The 13694-nt window shown below is 37.9% G+C and overlaps 1 protein-coding gene and 1 non-coding gene across 2 annotated transcripts; one reads left to right on the top strand and one right to left on the bottom strand.

Moving 5' to 3' along the window:
* Window positions 1-238: 238 nt before the first annotated feature.
* znf346 (zinc finger protein 346) lies at window positions 239-9948 on the bottom strand. The gene is made up of 7 exons (XM_067608629.1): window positions 9795-9948; window positions 7399-7502; window positions 5953-6048; window positions 4685-4835; window positions 4261-4488; window positions 4047-4146; window positions 239-3451 (listed from the first exon to the last, which is right to left on the bottom strand). Exons 1-7 carry the CDS (start codon window positions 9850-9852, stop codon window positions 3244-3246), a joined length of 945 nt encoding a protein of 314 aa, XP_067464730.1. The 5' UTR covers window positions 9853-9948; the 3' UTR covers window positions 239-3243.
* Window positions 9949-11502: 1554 nt separating this feature from the next.
* trnav-aac (transfer RNA valine (anticodon AAC)) lies at window positions 11503-11575 on the top strand. The gene has a single exon. It is a non-coding gene; the product is annotated as a tRNA-Val (tRNA).
* The last annotated feature ends 2119 nt before the right edge of the window (window positions 11576-13694 follow it).

The raw sequence follows: 13694 nt of genomic DNA, 5'->3' as shown, positions 1-13694 counted from the left end.
TTTGCTACCATTTACTCACTCGGGTTTCTACTTAAGTGTTTACAGTTGACCGAGACAAATCTAGCAGGACAGAAATTAGCATTGGAAAGTAAAGTATTGGAAAGATGTCAAGGTGTCTGACGGTGCAAACACTGAAAGGCCTTTTTTAATGCTGAATCCTTCAGGAAAACAAGTTACTGTGGTGCCTTGCTCAAAGGTAGACACTTCATTAGTGTAGCCCGAGAAGAAAATACAATACTATATTGGTCAATATAATTTTTTCTTTTAAATAAACAACATTTTACAGAACTGTGACCAGGATATGTAATGAGTATTACATTTTACAGATGAAAAATAATCTTTTCAGTGCTTTCTGTGGATAAATTATGTAACTATGCCGATGTTAAATAAAAAAAAAAAGATGAACAAACAAACTCTCTTAAAACATTTCTTCACTTTATGCACATCTTTGTGGCAATTGTTGTCCCTCAAGTATACACAACTTATGTTGAAAGTAAATCTTAAATCACAAAACACCTAACACGCCAACGATGAGGGTGAAAACAAAAAGGCAATGTCTTTTATACACCATGTACTATACAGTATGTATGAGCCCTCTTTGTACAAATTACATCCAAAAAAACACTTTTTTCTTTAACCAGAAAGTTGAAGACATTCAATACTAAAATATTCATCCAATCATCTGAGGACAAATGGACTAAAAAAATTGTTATTGATATTCTAATATTGACATCACTTCCTAATTTGACATCACTCTTGAAATTCTCTCCGGTAAATAATATACTCTCTGCTGCTGACGGTAATCACAGAGCTCAGAAAGCATCTCTCAGTCTCTTTTAGAGTTTACAAAACCCCATTTTGGACAACTCGGAGAGAAGGTTTTTAAAAATCTCTCAACCTTCAATAAAGCAAGAATATAACTTAACTGTACAAAAAGCTTATATTTTCATTGACTCACAGCTGTTTTAGTTCTTCCTTTGAAATGTGAGGATCCATAATATTCATCATAATCCCTTTCATCTCACCAAAATCTGTAGGGGGTTTCCATGACACTTTGTAATTAAAGGTCCAGTGCGTAGAATTTAGAGGCATCTAGCAGAACAGACTTGGCAAAAGCGGAACAGAATGTTCATAAGTTTGTTTTAATTAATGTATAATCACCTGAAAATAAGAATTGTTGTGTTTTCGTTACATTAGATTGAGCCCTTTATATCTATATAGGGAGTGGGTCCTCTTCCACGGAGGCCGCCATGTTTCTACAGTAGCCCAGAACAGACAAACCAAACACTGGTTCTAGAGGGGGGTTTTCTGCTTCTTTATGCGGCCTCCGTAGGTTCTCCTACCTGCTTGGAAGGTAGGGGGAACGGCGAGGGGTTGTTATGTGCAAACTCACCACTAGATGCCACTAAATCCTACACACTGGTCCTTTAAAACTGCCTTTACTGCTGAAAAATGAAAAAAAGACACAATATTTATAAAATGACATCAACTTCTACAAAATGCTTATTTTTGACAATCACTGACAGTTTGGGGTTTGAGGAACTAATTCAGGCCCCCTGAGGTGACAATAACCCTGTAATTTTTATCAATTACTGATGAGCCTCCAGTTAAGATTTCCACTGTCACAATATTATGTTTAGTGGTGTTAAAAAACAAAAACACGATTGACCATAATAAATTTTTTTAAAAAGTAAATCCCTCAAGTTTTGCAAAACTTTGGGTTGTCTTTTTACAGTGAAAACGACTGTATTTTTTTTTTTTTAAAAAAAAAAGCAAATAATAAAAACTAAAAAGAACTGAAATATCACCATTGTCCAGAATATTAATAAGAAAATCTAGTAAAATAACCATTTGACAAAAAAAATCTTTCTGGAGATATTTCAGCTTTAAATAAAAAAAGATAAAAGGAACTGTAAAACCAAATAACGATAAAATTCAACTAATAACATCAGATTTAACAGACTAGATGCAGTATCTAGACTCAGACTTGTTTCCATCTGTCTGCACAGCAATGACATCATCAAAACTGGCTGCAGACTCCATAAACTTAACCCCCTCCACCCCCCCTCCCTCACATGTGAAGGGATTTATTTTAATCAGTCGCGCAGTTATATTAAGTGACTGCCTTTGATTTCACTTTCCCATCTTGACACCAGATTTAGAGCTGGAGTTGAGCACGTCTCAATAAATACATTCACGGGAGATGCAAACCAAAAATATTCAGGTGAGCAGAGAAGAAGCTAGAAATGTGAGCTAGAAAGCAGTTTCGCTCTGAATTGGTTACATTTGGCTCCTGGTGCAACACGTTAGTATTGGTTAGAAGTTAGTAGGGGTTGAACAATAAAATACCCTACTGTGTCCAATAATGTCTTCAGTGCTGCTGATACAAGTTTCTGTCAATTCAGGAAGTAAACTAAGGCTGGGCATCAAACCAAAATAGCCAAAATGGGTCTGTAGCAAACAGTAGTTGACATACAATGGCTGAAGAGATTTATAGTCTTATTTATGTATTCTCCGATCAGATATTTACCCATTGAAATCAGAATTTTGCCCATTTATTTATCATTTTATAAATGTTATATCAGCACCAGCTTTGATAAATTTCACACACTACCCAGCCTTAATGTACATGGATATGGAGGATGGTTTTCAGTCAGCACATGTGTTTGTAACGGAAGGAAAAGCCAGTTGAACTCTCAAAGACATTCTTTGTGGTGACTGTGGGTACAGCTGCATCACTGCTGAACCCGTGATCACATGTTGAAGGGTACAACTGCTCCTCACATCAAAAGCTATTTTCAGAAAGCGGAGAAAACTAAATTTAACAGGACTAGGTCAAAACCTGGTGTATGGCTGGACTGTGCGTTAAAAGCTAGAGGGCTTTTCATGTGAAACAGATACAAGGAAGTGGCGGCATTCAGCAACCAATAGTGTAACTTCATCATTCAGTCAGTCAGCGGGGCCTTTCACGTTCATAGGGCTGGCCCCGTTGTTGTGGTCCAGCCAAAAAAAACACATTCTTTAAATCGTTTGGGTTGGGAACCAAAAGTGATCAAATTCCACTTTGGGGCTCAGTGAACCGGAGAGTCGCCTGTTTTAGGGGGAAACCTACGGAGAAGAGACTCAGACAGGAACTGAAGGTCCATGGAGGCTGATGCTTTGTTAATGTGTTAAAGGGGCTGGTTGTTGTGTTTCACTCCAAGTCCTGACTCAATCCTCAGCAGTCCATCTTCCAGCCCAGTCTCAAGTATACTGGTACTCCTCTGAGTACTCCGTGTCCTCAGGAGCGTACTTGTTGTTGTCTCCAGCAGCGTACTCGTCATCGCCGGTGCTGAACTTTTTGTCCTCGGTGGCATACTGATCATCTTCGGCAGGAAACTGTTTGTCACCACCAAACGATTGTTCTGCTGCATGTTGGTTCTCTGCAGGGTTCAGACCTGATTTCTTCATTCTAAAAAAAAACAACAAAAAAAAAAAAAAACAGAACACGTTTTTAAGATTGTTTTAAAGACAATTATGTTTTTCTGGGGACAATAAAGACTCAATAAAGGTCACATAGGACGCAGTGTTGCTGGAGGCAGATGTGGCACATTCACAGGAAACATTCATTTTAAGTTTAGACTGAGTTTATTTTTCAAATGTAAAACCTCCACTGCATTTCCCCGTCGCAATTGTTTAAAAAAGAAAATAAAATTTAAGGGAACCAAACATGTTTGTTTGTTACAGTTGTTTGTATTACTAGACTCTGGTGTCAAAGACAGAACTGTAGTGGCGAGTGTTCCCAACTAAAGGAAGCAACTCTAAAACAAAAGCTTTTATTATGAGTAAGAAGTGGCATCACATGACATTAGAGCTGAAACAAAAACAAAGTCGATCAATCAACAGACAGAAGAATAACCAGCAACAATTTTGATTATTGATTAATCATTTAGTTATTTTTCAAGCTTCATTATTTAGACTGATTTGTATGAAATGGCAGCTCAGTCTGACTATCAGGCTAACAAAGTTTTTTTTCACCAAAATCTAAAAGAAATGCATGTACTTACTGGTTCTTATGTTTGGCACCACTGATATGAGACTGGTACTGCTCCACAGAGTTTAGTTCAATGTTGCAGATGGTACATGGGTAGCCCTTTAGTGTGGAAGCTGTAGACACATGAAAAAATAAGAGGTTAGTTGTATTTAAATCTGACCCACTACTGGGTGATGATGGCAGTTCAACAAATACAATTTCATGATTTCCTGGTTCTGTAGTCTGACCTGGTGCTGTGGAGGGACCGTACGTCTCCATCAGTTTGAGCTTCGTCATCTGTTTTCTATGCTTCTTGCCCACATAGTGCTGCTGGGCCATGAGGGGGTTGTTGAAGGACGCCTGACAGATGGAGCAGAAACGGTCCGGGTTGTTGTTGTCGCCTGTTGCCAGGGCGGTACTCGAATCATCCGCGGGCTTCTTCTTCAGCGGAACTGTTGGTGTTGTTTGTGAGGCTACTGTTGAAGAGGAAACACAATAAAAACAATTGTTATTAAATGTTATCTGTATGGTACATTTAGAATCAACTGAAAACATGTTAATACTCTCACACAGGAAATAAGATAAAAACAATACATAAAATTAGATAAAGATGATGGAAGGTAAAATGCTGGATGTTATGAATAAAATTATGATTTTAAAAAATGGACACACCTTGTGTCTGGGGTCCGACGGTTTTCAGTCTCAGGTTCTTGGCGTGAACTTTGCCCTGGTAGTGAGACTCAGCCACCACAGGAGATGAGAAGGTCATGTTACATACATGACACACCTTCGACCGGTCTGTGTCTCCGTTGTTACAGTCCACCTGACAAAGACACACACACAAAAACATGAATCATTAATGGCTGCAAGACGCATCATTTGTCCCATTAAAAAAAAAAAAAAAAAGGGATTAACTGTATGTTATCACTCTGAACATCTGTTCTCTGTCTTTCTAAATTTAGACAGTTTGTGCTGGCTTTTCACTGACATTTGAGATGTTTAAGGGGTATTCACCAGTTGCTCTGAGTGGGCTTCAAGCCTCTGTCAATACAGACAACGCGAAGTTCAAACTTGTATCCTTGGGAGTTTGAACTCTGCAAGTTGAACTTGACAGTACAAACTCCAGAAAACAAGAGGACACAATATGCTCATATTTAATTTTTCACAACTAATGAGGTCCATTAACAGGCCTTTTCTGAGAGAGAAAAATTGAACTAAAAAAAAAAGCTTTTTCTGAGCTTTCAAGCATTGGCAGTGAGCAGTGATGCAAATGATTTACACATAAGGACCCAAAAGTACACAGAGGCAGTGCTAATGTACAATAACTGCCTCATAAAAAACAATAAACCTGAACTTTACCTTCAGATAAACCAATTGTCTTGTAAACTTTCACAAGTTGAAATTTATACAGCGTAATACTCGCTTGTTATTTGCTTGTATTAATTTACAATGCAGTTATATGAAGAGGCATAAAAAAAATATATTAAATTATTTCCCAAAACTGGACAGTGGAGAGTTCAATCTAATGGTAGTGAATACATCTCGGGTATTTCAAGTATTTTAGGAGAAGCTACATGGCCTGCGTAAACAAATTACACATTAATTCCAATTTGTTAAAATTTTTTTGAAAACTTGACAGCCTTAATTGGCACAGACTCCACTGCAGGCCGGTCAGCGGGCTCAGTATAAATGCAACGTAGTAGCAGCCGGCTGTGGCTGCAGGGGAACGGGGAGAAAAAAAGCAGCGGGAGCATTCAGGGTTGGTCTTAAAATTCACAAACCTCGAGCAAAAAACGTTGAAGACCCCCTGAGAGATCCCAATGCTCACTTTGCTCGGGAGCAAACATATTTTTGAAAGTAATGAATGGCCAATGAAGAGAACCTCGGAGCATTAGATCAGTTTGGCATAAAATTACTTTAATTGGGCGTTTTTCACTCACACTGTCAGATGACTCTGACTTGAACTTTTTCAACGCTGGCTCCTTCTCATTTTGGATGGAAATGTAGCGCCGCACTTTGTTGGCATGTTTCTTGCTCTGAAAGGACAAGCACAAATGTTTATCGTAAAGTGAACAACAAACATCAACACCCCAATGCACTTCATTAAACATACTGTCACTGATACAGAAGACAAGCTTCCTTGTATGATGCCTGATCAGACAGAAACACAATAACATGAATCTATTAAACAACATAAACTTAATATGACAAAGTATTCAACTAACAGTAATAGTCGTCTATCCTCTAACATGTTACATCTTCTCAAACACAAAGACTTGTAGCTTTTCTTTGCTTCACATCACTATAAATCAAAATATCTTTGTGTTTTTTCAAAGTTGTTCAGGAAAAATAATCCATTTTGAGGCATCACTATGGGCTCTTCTAATTTGTTATGAGACATTTTGTACACTAAAAAAAACCCATGTATCATACTGGTATTAATATCATAAAAAATTCAAAAACAATACCCAGTCTAGTACTCAAACATTTAGACTATGTCCACACTTATCCGGCTCTTTTTAAAACGCTGTTTATGTGTGAAACCGAAGGACGTCCGTGCTAGAGTTTCCAGGTCGTATTCATAAATATCTCCGTCCACAAAGAAACATCTGAACAACAGGAAGACAGCTTAATCTTTTCTTCGTCATCTTCTTTTCAGTCGGCAAACTACAGAAACTTGCATCATAGCAAACATCTGGTCAGCGGTAGGACAGAAAGTCCTCTTGCTCCGCTGACTCTCATCTGGTTTTGTCCTCTTCTGCTCTCTGTGATCAACTTTACTGCAATTTAAAACAGATGAACTAACAATCTGGTGGTTATCAAACTAACTTTGGCTTGGTGTTTGACTAGTAGAGCTGTCTACATGGTGACTAATACTCACACACCCTCCTGACTGTGACTGACTGCCTCTACTCTTCCCAACTTCTAAGAATTCAGAGTATTTTATGTTTTTGCAACACTGAGACTTGCTACTCTGATCGATTACTGCAATGCAAACATACGATGTGATGCTCGATCGATCATTGTCACCTGAGCTGAATCAGATCCAGATTCAATGAAGGATTATGTTGCATCTCTGCTCTTTTTTTTACATAAATTTGCTTTTAGCCATGTGCATTTCTGCTGCTCTAAAGATTTTTAACAGTATTATCATGATTCATAAACGAAGTGATATGACACAACAATACTACCTAGCCAGGCTACTATGGATTTAACTGGTATAGTAATAATAAAACTATGAATGTGATGTAAAGTGCATTAGATTATAATATTTTTTAACTCATAATTATGCAGCTTTCCCCCACATCCTTGAGCATAGTAGCGCTGTCAAATAAGTTGAGTCACATGACGTGGAAAGAGCAGCAGCAGACTGTGAGCTCACTGACCTGATAATGAGTCAACTTCTGAGACTCAGAAATTAGGACAGCACTGCAGACTTTACACTGGGAGTCAGAAAACAGGTCACCATGCTCCTTTATCATCTTATTTACTGCAGGGGGGGAAGACAGACACAGGAGATTTCAAATCAGGTTACATCTTCTGGGAAAATATAATTAAAACAGAATGATGAGAAATATCTGTGGCAACTGTTCAAACAATTCTGCTCAACAACTCTTTCATTTATCAAGGGCATGAGGGTGTTTGAGAACGAGCCTCTTTTAAAAACAGCTTTCTTTTTCATTGTCAGTGATTCCTGCCTGGTAAAGGCAAGACTCCTGTTGTTTAGGATATGTTAACATCACATCAACATCTGTGAACCGCACAGGCCTCACGGGCCATTTTAGGCCTTAACTCTGAGACAGAGCCATTATTCTTGGCTGAAAACACTCTGGGAAATTAATTTACCTTGAAAGTGTCAGCCCAAAGATACGCAACAAAAATAACTGGTGATATATTGGTTGAGCCAAGTATTAAGTAAGGGGATTAAATTTCGCTGGATATGATATTGTAGGAACATGAAATGTTATAATGCCTTTTACTTTTCACATTGGTTTATGAGCACTATTTATTTTATCCCTTTCAGACATGGAATAAGTAACATTGCTGGCTTAATTGATCCATTAAAGTAAAGGCTTTTTGTCAGCCATTACATGAATGTTCCTTACAGCTCCATTCAGACATGACAGGACAGTTAGTTACACCACAGAACAGCAGTAAATTAAAACGTTATGATATCCGTTTTCTCACAGGCTGCATCAGTGATGCATATCTCCCAATTAGATTTCTTTTTTCTCCTGTGCTGCTCTGATTATTTACTGCGTAGCAAACTAACAATGTGTTGAAACACCTGCTGAGCTGAATCATACTGATGTCTCATCTTCTTAACCATATAGTTACTGGATGATGGTTTAAACAAATAGCCTCATTCATTAAATGTTTTAAGATTTGATATAACACCAAGTGAGTGAGTTTCTTTCCATTGCTGCTCCAGGATCTTCTCCATCTATAAATCCTGGCTAACAAACCACCTTTTTACAACTGCCTTTGAGTCCGCTTGACGACGTGATAGCTTTTTACAGATTTATTTTTGTCACAATTATCATCATCATATTTTAAATGTCTCTGTAACTCACTTTGGTCAACATCTGTTGTTCTTAAATGTGCTCTATAAATAAACTGGCTTTATATGATATTCCATAAAAATATAGCTAATAACTTCATCTGATGGTATAAAAGCTACACACTAAGAGAGGGGGGAAATAAAGGTAATAAATACAACATTACATGTGATTAAATTCTATATGTACACATCCTTTCCACACACTAAACAGCTCTGTAAACACATCTGTTTACATCTTCTATTAGGACACACTGTTCCCATTAGCACCATATCATGACACTGTTGACATATATCAATAATGTCACAATAATTTGAGCATGACCCTTAAATTACATATATAGTCACTCTGAGAGGGTTTTTGAGGATTTTTTTTTTTTGGTAATTTGTATATAATAACCAAGCAGATAGTGTCATACACTCTTCACCTCACTAGACTAGCTAACAACAGTTTGATAAACTGGTCCGACTGGAATCTAGCCTTCAGATCAGAGAAGGAAAACATCTTAATATTGAGATGAACCAGACTTCTAATAATATCTACTCTATCATATTTCAAATCACAGACACTTAATAAGCTGCTGAGACTGTGTTTCTTGTAGTTTTGCAATTAGTTTGGGCATATTTGCTACAATCACATCAGTAGTGCAGCATGAAAGTTAAATACATGGGTTGAAATTGAAGTGGGCAAAAGGATTTACATCAAAACAAAGCTGACAGCACAACTGAGAGGTAGAATAAATTCAACGCAAATCAGATATTAGACACATTCTCTCATTAAGATAAGATTGAGACAACTTTTTTGCTACAATGCTGTCCATTCAAAAGTTCAAAAGTAACGTGTCTTGCTTGTATAACCGGCGCTAGGTGCAACCCGCATGTATCCTAATACCGGCGTGGCTGCAGGACCAAATCTAAAAATGTCTCCCTCAGTCTCCGCTGCTCCACAGACAGAAGAATTGATGCACAATCATTCTGTATTGACAGCAGATGAAGACATGCACCTCATCGACCTTGGAGCCCAAACGGCTACAGCTAGCTTAGCTCGGTTTAGCACACTTTAACAGCCGCTCCGCTCATCCCGCACAGCCGGCTAACGCTAGCATGCAGGGAGCTAACGACAACACTGGCATTTTACTCTACATTCGCTACGACAGTGGCTGAGTGCATTAATGCATTATTCTTTTGAAAAAAACGTTAAAGTAGTTCAGAAACAGGCCATACCCTCCGCCGGCCCCGAAGGCAAGTAAGGAAAATCCTCCGTCTGCATCGCAACGGCCATAATTTCTCACAACCAGCGGCGCCCGACTACGCATGCGCAGTAACAGCAGCAGCTTCTTCTTCTTCTTCTTCTTCTTCTTCTTCTTCTTCTTCTTCTTCTTCTTCTTCTTCTTCTTCTTCTTCCTCTTCTTCTTCTTCTTCCTCCCTAGTGTTTATGTCACTAACTTGATTTGAGTGTGGGATAAGAGATTATGCAGGAAATTTAAAAAAACCCTCTGGATTCTTTTATGACCCCTGATGATCACACCTGTGAAAAGATACACAAGACTGTTGACAAACCTGCATCAGCAGTTTGACTCTGCAAAGGTCCTGCAGGCCACAATAATATGACCCAGCTTTCGACAACATGGTTGTCCAGGAATTGAAATGTCACCTGAAAGTCTCCTCCCCTTCTCTTCCAAAGAATTGTGTTGTTCTCAGGGTCTTCTCATCTGTGTCCACATCTGTTGTCATTTACTGCCTCGAAGAACAAAAATATCTCCTGACAGTTCTGACCAAGCTAAGGACACAATCAGGCCATCGAAAACACAGTGGCCCCTCAGCCAAATCCTGCAGATCCTGCTGAAGCCAGTGTACAGTCTATTGTTTCCTGTGCTGTGCCTACTTCTAAGTCTGTGCCACTGTCAGAAAGTTACAGAGTATACCAAAACTTGCTCTTTCTTGCTGCTTGTAATGTATACTACTAAAGAGGTGCAACATGACTGCTCTGGAAAGACTTAGATAGGAGCCACAATAATTGAAAAATCTAAAAACATATGAGCTGTATATGCACATACCTAATAACATATATACACATACATACACATACTGTATATAAACACGTTAGGCAGATAAAATTAAATTATAAGAAAGTCGTTTGATAAAACTTGGTTGTCAAAAGCAATTTAAAAGAAAAATATGTCAGGCAGGTCATTCCACAGTTGAGGTGCCTTAACAGCAAATGCTCTGTACCATTTCAGTGTTAAACCTGACCTCATATTGCATGCAAGTCAATCTGGGACCAGGACATGAAGTGAAAACCAGTGTAAAAGTAATGTAAGGGTTAAATTATGTTCTTTTTTCTTAGTTTTTGTTAGTAGTCTAGCTGTCACACCCTGCTTTTGAGCGTATAAACAAACACAGAGTGCTTGTGTAGAAAACAGTGCATCAATAACTAGATACCAATCTAAATGGTACAATACTGTCAGAGAACACTGAACTGCTGTGATTGTGAGCAGCATGCATAAAGAAATCAGGGTGTTAATCAGAGTCAACCACTAGGTGGAGACAAATAGTCGCACACAGACATAAGAGAACAGTGTCGCTGTATAAAGTACCTGCATTACTGTAATGGGCGAAAGGTCTCACTCACTTTAACAAAGGTATAATTGTCATTTAAAGCTGTCACTGTTTCTAACAACAGAGTTTCTCAGGCCAAAAGTCTTGATACAAAATCTTTCCTACAACCTTTATTTTCTCTTAAAACTACCTGCCATTTTTATATTTCATTTAATCTTTTATTTCAGGCACCTTATCGGCTCTTTCCCATCATTTGAAGCCATAACTTGACAATGACATATTGACATCATTCCTTACTTGTTACTGCTTTTCCCTTTTTTTAGGGCTTCATGTTTATTTTTTATGAAGTCGCCCTTTAATTCAAGGCATGGCAGTTTCCGTAGTGTAGTGGTTATCACGTTCGCCTAACACGCGAAAGGTCCCCGGTTCGAAACCGGGCGGAAACAGTTTTTGTCCTCCTTAATGAAAACTATAAAAGATACGAAATGAACATAATAAGACATTATTGATCTCCAGGATAGAAGTTAAGTATAAACAGCATTACATGAAACAAATCGTATCCTGATAATCATATAGCCTATAGTATGAGATTGATAATAATAACAGTATAATGCGAAAATAATCTAAATATGATATGACATATTACAAGTCTCAATCACCTGGCTGCGGGATCGATGGACCGCAGGTCGGACGCTGAAACAAGAACGGGACTCATAGCAGTTGGCAAACCAGTTTAGCTACACCAGACACGTATGTTTCTTTGTGAATGGATCTTTTTTTATAATACAAAACTTTCTTCAACAACAAAAAAAATTGTACATATTATGTCAGGCACAAACAAGTAGGCTACACAACACAATACACGAGTGCTGATAACAACAAAACATACTATATAAATAAAAAAATAAGGGATGAAAACAAAATAAAATCAATGCAGCGAGACAGTATTCAAAATAAGTTGAAAATTAAATAATTAGCCTATAATAAAAAAAAAAATCATAAATAAATAAATAAATATGGACAGACATGAGAAAATGGCAATTAATTAGACTCCACGTGGTTTCATCAAACATATTTCTGTAATATTCCAAGAACCTGTTGTTTTTTTTTATTATAATGTTGTAATGTTCACAGTAGGTTGAGAACGATGGTGGTAAATTGGTGTTAATGTTAGCTTAGTTATAATGTTGTGTTTAGATGTCGACTGAAAGAAGGCTAAATCAAGGCAACTTAAATGCTCGATGCATCTGGTTGAACACATTTTAACTTATGTAAACTGTTAAGCCTAGATAATAAGCAGATGTCTATATATTGATTAAAGTAAAATTGATAAGGCTTTTAGTGTTGTTTTCAACCATGACACATTTGGCTGAAAGTCGCTAGTTATCAGGGTCACTCCTTAAACCGAAACACTGGGCCTGTTGCTGTGGTTGCAGCTTTTTGCTGTGGCTGTTGTGATTAGCAAGGCGTTGGTGACACATAGCATTAGCTTTTAAATGTGCAACACTAACTAACTAGCCGTTGAATTGGCTGATTGTTGTGGTAAAACTTCTCCTTAACTCCTGTGGTGTGCCAGTAATACAGTCATATCAGATAGAAAAAACAGGTTTAAATCCTTTCCAACTGTCTTGGCCAGTGTGATTGTATTCAGTCACAACCTTTTCAAATCCATTTATTTTTTATCAGTGGGTTAAATCCCTCGACAGTGTAATGGGCCAAAGGTTTGACAGATGGATAGATAAGTTCTTGAGCAAAACTCTGGAGTCTTGTTGATGCTGGTGGTGGTTAGACAAGTTCCTCACATAGCAGCTTGCTGCCACCAGTGTGAGGAAATAAGCGCTTTGGGTTTAAAGCACTGTATTTTTAATCCAAAGCAAATGATTTATCTCGTTGATGTTTAACTCGTTGCAGTTAAATCTTTAAACTAATCCGGGGTCAGCAACTAATGATTATTTTCATTATTGATTGATCTGTCAATTATTTTCTCGGTTGTTTTGTTCCAACCAACAGTCCACAACCCAAAGATATTCAGTTTACTGTCAGAGAGGACTAAAGAAACCATAAAATATTCACATGTGAGAGGCTGGAATTGGAGAAGTTGGACATTTTCTTCTTAAAAACTCACTCAAAATGATTAATTGATTATCAAAATAGTTGGCGATTAATTTAATAGTTGGCAACGCATCGATTAATTGACTAATCATTGCAGCTCAACTATTTACACAGTACTGCATTTAAGCCTGTTTTTTTTAGATCAAAACACAGCCATGAAAAGCATGCAGTGTTCACCTGTCCAGCGCTCTGACAGACCCTCACCTGTACAGGTAACCCTCTCAAGCTGCCTTTCAGAAAACCCGAGAAACCTTCGGAGGAATAGACATCCTGTCCAACAATGCCGGCATATTGAATGAGAGCGAGTGGGAGAAAACTGTCTCCATAATCTGACCTCATCCCACTTTAAATAGCTACTTACTACTTACAGAATGTACATTTCTTATTTAATGGAGAGCAGAAAAATAACATTATTCCTGTGATTTCTTTCTGCTGCAACAATCAACAACAAAT

Source organism: Thunnus thynnus, chromosome 13, assembly GCF_963924715.1.
Source record: "Thunnus thynnus chromosome 13, fThuThy2.1, whole genome shotgun sequence".
NCBI classification, from domain to species: domain Eukaryota; kingdom Metazoa; phylum Chordata; class Actinopteri; order Scombriformes; family Scombridae; genus Thunnus; species Thunnus thynnus.
The sequence above is the reverse complement of the archived record's forward strand: the minus strand, read 5'-3'. Positions and strand labels throughout refer to the sequence as shown.

Coding starts and splice junctions, on each gene's coding strand:
- znf346 (XM_067608629.1), bottom strand. CDS start 9,852: ATGGCCGTTGCGATGCAGACGGAGGATTTTCCTTACTTGCCTTCGGGG. Junction 4,836..5,952: donor AGTCAGAGTCATCTGACAGT/GTGAGTGAAAAA, acceptor TGTCTTTGTCAG/GTGGACTGTAACAACGGAGA. Junction 3,452..4,046: donor GGTGCCAAACATAAGAACCA/GTAAGTACATGC, acceptor GTTTTTTTTTAG/AATGAAGAAATCAGGTCTGA.